A 6,493-nucleotide genomic window follows, 5' to 3' on the forward strand; every position below is an offset into this window, starting at 1 on the left:
TTTCTACGTAAAATTCCTCCTTTATTTTGACAGTCACTTGGTTGTGTTCCAAGTTATCAAAGGTACAAGACAAGAAATCTGCAGCAGGAGAAGTGGAGTGATGTGGACAAAGGTGCTGGAGAGGATTGGCTAATCCCCGGGTCCCCGATTCCTTCTCTTCCTGTGTAGGGTTCAGTTTGACGAGTGCACAAATTGTGTCTCATGGCACAGACTCGACAGCTAACGGGACAATAGCGAGTTGGGTGAACCTTCTCTTCCCCCAGGATGGAGCTCATGATGCTACAGTGAAGAGTGAGGGGGCAGGTGACCTGTAGCCTAGGGTGGAGCCTGCACCTTGAACAACGTGGGCTGAAGGGAAGTGTGTGTTCCCCCTCCCCTTTGACACTTGGGATCCAGATTTTGACTCGTGGCTTAAGCTGAGAAACCTATAGGAGACACAAAGGCAAAGAGTGCTTTATACCCAGAGCCCCTAGTATAAAAGTGGCTTACATTTGGCTGGGTTCTCTTGGTTTACCCAAAGGCATTGGTATGAGGACCTTGTTTTCTAGGGTGAAGCTGCGGGACCACAGGAGAGCAAGGCACTGGGCTGGTGGTGAGGAGGTGGGGAGAGCTGCCAGACCCAGGAGCAAGTCAAGGGGTTGCACGTGGCCCAGGACGGGCAGATGGTGGGACTGGGTGCCCTGGGGCTGCAGAGCCATCCCCTCTGCACAGGGAGATGGAGACCATTAGTCCTCCTGCTGTGGCTTCCGGAGACAGTGCAGGCCTTTTGAGGTTGCTCAGTAGGGGGTTGAACAAATGTTTTGTTGTTCTTGTTGAGACCAGGGTCTCAGGTAGCCCAGGCTGACCTTGAACTAACTATGTAGCCAAGGATGACCTTGAGCAGTTCCTACCTTCCTCGCTCGACATCCGAGTATTAAGAGGTGTGCCTGCCATGCTGGGTTTAATGCAGCTTGGAGACTGAGCCCTGGGCTTTGTGCAGACCTGGCGAGAGCTCTATCAACTGACCTACAGCCTAGCCCTGACTTGCTTGCCCTTCACCAGCAATCGATTTGATTTTGTCTTCTCACTGCTTGGGCTTCCTCCCAGCATGCCTTTTGTGGTTTCTAGCCCACGACAAATGTCCCTGTACCCAGAATCAGGCAGCTGGAGAGTCCAACCAGCCCTGCCAGGATGAAGGCAAGAGAAAAGGCTGGCGAGCAGGTCTAAGAAGTCTTGGATTCTCGGAATGTTAAGGGACATTTAGAGTCCATCAAGGCAAGCTTTGCTTTTCTGGAGAAAAAAACGGATGTCTCAGTGCAGACACCTGACTGTCCCAGGGCGAAGGAATGGACAGAAAGTGAGTGGAGAGTGGGTCCTTAACCCCGAGTTCATTATTTACAGTTGGAGATGTGAGGTGCACCCTGCTCTTTGTCAGATCAACCAACCGACCAGCCAACCAGATTTCAGAACAACCAGCCCATCTCCCAGCCCACCCTCCATATCATTGTGTGACTCTGGAATGTGCAGGCATTAATTACACCCTTAGAACAGTGACCCTTGAACCACAGAGTAACTGGAGAACTTATAGACATACTAAAACAAAACAACTAAACTAAGCAAAACGAAACAAACAACAACAAAAACCCATAAGGCCACTGCTAGATATAAGTGGGAGGTGTTGGGACTTGAGACTAGAGTAAGACAGCAAAATGGCTCATCGCCATGAGTCTGGGAAGTAAGGGGCCAAAGGAGGGCAAGCAAGCTTAAAATCTAATTACTAAGACACAGCCAACCTTCAGGAGACCCCCAGATCTCAGGTGAGAAGGCCACATCTCCTGATGGGATAAAATGGTCCCGTTCATTATGTCACATCACAGATGGATGCAATAGCCTCTGGGGGAGCTTATGCAGGTGTGGGAACTTAACTGTTTCAGCATTGCCTCAGGTCCCTCCTCCTGGTTGCCATGGAGACTGGCCCCTTTAAATGCCATTGGGTCCAGTTGCTAGAGGGTCAGATTTGTCTTATGTGTTGGTTACCCTGGACCTTTCTGCTCTGCAGCTCCTGAAGGAGGCAAAGCCATATGGCAATTGGTGGTGATGAATAGGACAGGGAACTCAGCCCCACCCCAGGAATGGGCGTCCCCACACCCTCAGGGGATGGAGTTGACATATGTGGCTAAGCATGGAGGGATGGGAACAACCAGTGAGATTTATCTGTTCACTGGGCTTCTAGAACTATAATGAGTAAAATCTGGGAAAGTTTCTCTAGTAGGGAGCGTAACAAAGGACTTGAAGGGGAGACAGGTTATATAGACTCTTTTTGCTATAGTCCCCATAAACAGTCATGTGCTGTGGCACTTAGCATCAGTTTGATGCGTTTCACGAGGAGGGACTAGGTAGCAGACGTGGTGTCTCCAGAACTCAATGTTCCTGTGGGAACAGGCAACCCAAGTAAAAGATAGAGTATAAACTAGCCCACGGGTGCATTCCAGCAAGCAAACCCCGAGGGGCTCCCTTAACGCCTTTTCCTCTCTCCTCTCAAATTCTGGGATGTCTAGTCCTCACGGTTCCCTATGTGTCCATTTCTTCTAGGTCTGCCCACCTCATCTCCCAAGGTCTCTGGAAGCCTCCCTAACCCTTGCTTAATTTTCCCTGGTGTATCTTTACACAGCCCATCAAAGCAAAGGGTTTGGGCTTGTTGGAAGGGGTCATATAGAGCTTGACTGTCAGAGAGAATATCCCCAGAGAGAATTGGGTGACATTGCAGACTTATCAGGTCCCCACCTCTGGGCCACAGGGCTGGAGACAGGTCCAGCCCTGGTCCTCAAGCATTTAATAGTTCACATCCTATAGAATCTCTGCTAGGGAAGCCGGAGAAACTGAAATGGCTCCTGGGGGAGGGGAGCTATTGGAAGGGCCCCTCCCCCACTCCATGGCTCCTGCTGGGACAGCCGTGTTGGGTATGTGCAGATCAGGGTGAAAAGGATTATACATCTGTACTAATAGCCCTTGGATTAGTGAAGGCCTCATGCCCAGAACTTGGCCAGGTCACCGGGTAACTCTGAGGTGCTGCCAATTTGAGGGATGGGGTTCCCCCCTCTTTGTAGTGTGTAGGGGCAAAGGAGAGCCTCTCGCCTCCACCCCCGTTGGGCACCATGTCAGCTGTCCGTATGTAAAAGGGGGTGCGGTAAGGGGAGCAAGTGGTACAGTGGCTGGCCACCCCACACGGCTGGCTGCAGGACTCGCTGGTGAGAGGTGCCAGGCTGCCTCTGCCGTCCAGGACTTGGGAGCTGCAGGCATTGCAGGTGGGGGCTCGGGGATGGAGGGAAAGGTCATGTTCCTCCGCTTCCTCTTCCTCCTCAGCTTCCTCATCATCCGTGCCCTTCTTGCAGCAGTAATACTGGGGGGAAGAAGAAAGGACGCTTAAGAGGCGGTCTAGCCCCCCCCATCACTAGTGAGTGTACACAGGAACAACCCTCCTCCACCTTTCACTGGAGACCTCATGCCAGCCACTTTGTTGGGGAAGGGAGATATACTCTAGTACTAGAGACCCTCCGTCATCCGACAAGCATTTACTCCCAGCTTTACCAGGCCAGCCCTTCTCCCTTTTTCCCAGTGTGGAGCAGAGAGGGAGGCACATGGAGGAATGCAAGGCCAGGGTCGGAGGCTGCTAAGGCAGTTTCCAGTCTCCCAGGGTGGTTGGTGACTTTCCTACTAATGCCACTGTGATGGTTTGCTTATGCTTGGCCCAGGGAGTGGCACTATTAGAAGGTGTAGCCTTGTAAGAAGTGTGTCACTGTGGGGGTGGGCTTGGAGACCCTCCTCCTAGCTGCCTGAGGATGCTCAGTCTGTTCCTGGCTTCCTTCAGATGAAGATGTTGAACGCTCAACTCCTCCTGCACCAGGCCTGCCTGGATGCTGCCATGCTACCACCTTAATGATAATGCACTGAACCTCTGAACCTGTAAGCCAGCCCCAATTAAATGCTGTCCTTTATAAAACTTGCATTGGTCATGGTGTCTGTTCACAGCAATAAGGCCCTATCTAAGACAGCAACCATCTCAGAGGTGAATGTGAGAGTCCTGAATCTTTCCAGGACATACTCTGGTTGGTGCCTCTGTGGGGTACAGAAAACGTGTGTGTGTGTGTGTGTGTGTGTGTGTGTGTGTGTGTGTGTGTGTGTGTGTGTGTGTGATGGGGGGCGAACAGCTTCCTTCTGAACACACTCAATTTTCAGCTTCCTTCACTTATACTTCATATTTTATGGCTTTGGATATTATTGCCTCCAAAGTGGGCCTCCAGTTTCTGTCCCCATCATGCAGAAGTGGTTTGCTGATGCCGGTCCCCCAGCCTCTGACCGTAGGCCCATGGTACTGACCTGGAGCCTACAGTAGCACAGGACAGCAATGATACAGAGGAGGATCACTGTAGCTAGGATTCCGCCAGTGATCACAACTGTTCCCGCTGTCATCCGCCCGGCGCCCCATCAAACTCTGCAAAGATGTATGCCGGTAAGTGAGGAGTGGGTGATCCACATTCTCTGCACAGCAGTGGACAGCAGGACAGGAGCTGAGTGGACCCAGGCCCGCATTGGTGTCCTGAAGGCAGAGGACTTGCTACGCTTAACCCAGAGAGGGGTGGGGGCCTCGGCTGCTGGAGGGAAAAGACAGGAGAGCGCTGACTGCTCCATTGCTCCTTGTGCCATTTGGTTTCTCTTTGCCTCCTCCTCCATTATTATTATTATTATTATTATTATTATTATTATTATTATTATTATTATTTTATATATATGTATGTCTGTGTATATGTGGGTGTACAAGTAAAGGCCAAAAGACAACCTTGGGTATTGCTCCTTAGAGGCTATTATTAGCATCATCATTATTATTATTGTTGTTGTTGTTTTGTTTTGTTTTGTTTTGAAACAGGGTTTCTCCAAGTCATCTCGCTGTCCTGGAACTGGCCCTGTAGCCCAGGCTAGCCTCTGCCACCTGCCTCTGCCAGACATGCACCACCACCCAATCTTTTTTTTTTTTTTTTTTCATTTTTAGACAAAATCCTCTTACTAGCCCAGACCTTGCCAAGGAGACTAGGTTAGATGGCCAAGGAACCCCCAAAATTTGCCTGTTTTGGCCTCTGTCATCCTAGGATTACAAATACCCATCATCCCATCTGGCTCTTTTCAGATGTGAGTTCTAGGGAGCAAACTCAGGTTCTCTTTGGTGACTGAACCCTGGTCCTTATGCTTGCAAAACAAGCCTTACTGCTCCTGCCCCATCTTCACCTCCTTCTTGGCTTCCTGCTCCTGTGGCTCCAAGACAGAATACGAGAAGGGCTTGGCCTGCTTAGGAGTTATGCTAAGTATTCCCTGTTTCCCACAATGCCGCAGGACTCCTCCCATTAACCTCTTTTTTTTTTTTTTTCTGGAGCTGGGGACCGAACCCAGGGCCTTGCCTTTGCTAGGCAAGCGCTCTACCACTGAGCTAAATCCCCAACCCCTTAACCTCTTGAGATAGCTACTCATGTTCTATGTATGAGGCACTGCCCTGAGGCTTTGACATGTTTGCCTGGAATTGCACCTAACCTGGTTCCCCCCAAAGCCAGGCTCTATATCACTTCTCTCTTGGGCACAAATATCATTGGCTACTGAAACTTTGGGGGCATGAGCTCAGAGGGAGCTGGCAGGCAGCCTTCTGGCTTCTAGAAGGTCACGGTCCTAGAAGGAACTGACCTTGGTTCTTGGAACCAAATGAATAGGACAGAGGCAAGTTCTGGGTAAGGCCATTCGGGCCTTTGGCAGGCCAGTGAGGGGGGTTTCTGAGCTTCCCAGGCATATGGGACCCCACCCACACTCCTGCAGGACAGTGGGGGCTTGATGGCTTGAGGATGGAGGGAGGATTTCAAGGACTTACATTCAGTGAGGGGAGCGATGACCTGTAAGACAACAAAAGAGACAGAGATATTGGGAAGAGAATGTTACTCCCAACACAGCACTTCGATGCCCGCTGTTATCTCAAACTCAACACACCCAGGATAAAGGCATTATTTTGATCCACAGATGGATGCCCACCTCTAAGTTGTCAGTGTGGTACCTTCATTCAAAGGTACCACTTGCCCACCAGGTGCTCCCAGAAAACTTGCTTCTTGTTGGGGTTGGTTTGGTGCTGCTATGTATTCAAATGCTAAATACTGGCCCCCAAGATCTGGTTGCCCTCCCCACGAGGAGATCCTCATGTACACCAAATGATGCTATGTAACCTTCCTCCCCAAGTTAATTTGCCAATAAAAGGCTAAAGCCTGTGACTGGGCAGTAGACAGATATAGGCAGATAGAGAGAGGCCAAAGAAGAAATATGACGGAGAGAGGAGATGGGAGGAGGCAGTTATGAGGAAATGGACCATGAGCATGTAGCCAGGAGGAACAGTAAGTAACAAGGGACATATGGCTGGGATATGAGTTACAATAACCTCCAAATCTGCCCAATCTAGGCTTGCCTGAATTGTGTGTCTTTTATACAG

General features: G+C 50.4%; 1 protein-coding gene across 1 annotated transcript; it reads right to left on the bottom strand.

Moving 5' to 3' along the window:
* Fam163a (family with sequence similarity 163 member A) lies at window positions 1-4,624 on the bottom strand. Its single transcript, XM_032915399.1, has 2 exons — window positions 4,357-4,624; window positions 1-3,379 (listed from the first exon to the last, which is right to left on the bottom strand). The coding sequence occupies exons 1-2, from the start codon at window positions 4,447-4,449 to the stop codon at window positions 2,966-2,968; spliced, it is 507 nt and encodes a 168-aa protein (XP_032771290.1). The 5' UTR covers window positions 4,450-4,624; the 3' UTR covers window positions 1-2,965.
* Between the last annotated feature and the right edge of the window lie 1,869 nt (window positions 4,625-6,493).

The sequence above is a fragment of the Rattus rattus genome, chromosome 10 (genome assembly GCF_011064425.1).
Source record: "Rattus rattus isolate New Zealand chromosome 10, Rrattus_CSIRO_v1, whole genome shotgun sequence".
Taxonomy (NCBI): Eukaryota; Metazoa; Chordata; class Mammalia; order Rodentia; family Muridae; genus Rattus; species Rattus rattus.

Coding starts and splice junctions, on each gene's coding strand:
- Fam163a (XM_032915399.1), bottom strand. CDS start 4,449: ATGACAGCGGGAACAGTTGTGATCACTGGCGGAATCCTAGCTACAGTG. Junction 3,380..4,356: donor TGTGCTACTGTAGGCTCCAG/GTCAGTACCATG, acceptor TCTTCCCCCCAG/TATTACTGCTGCAAGAAGGG.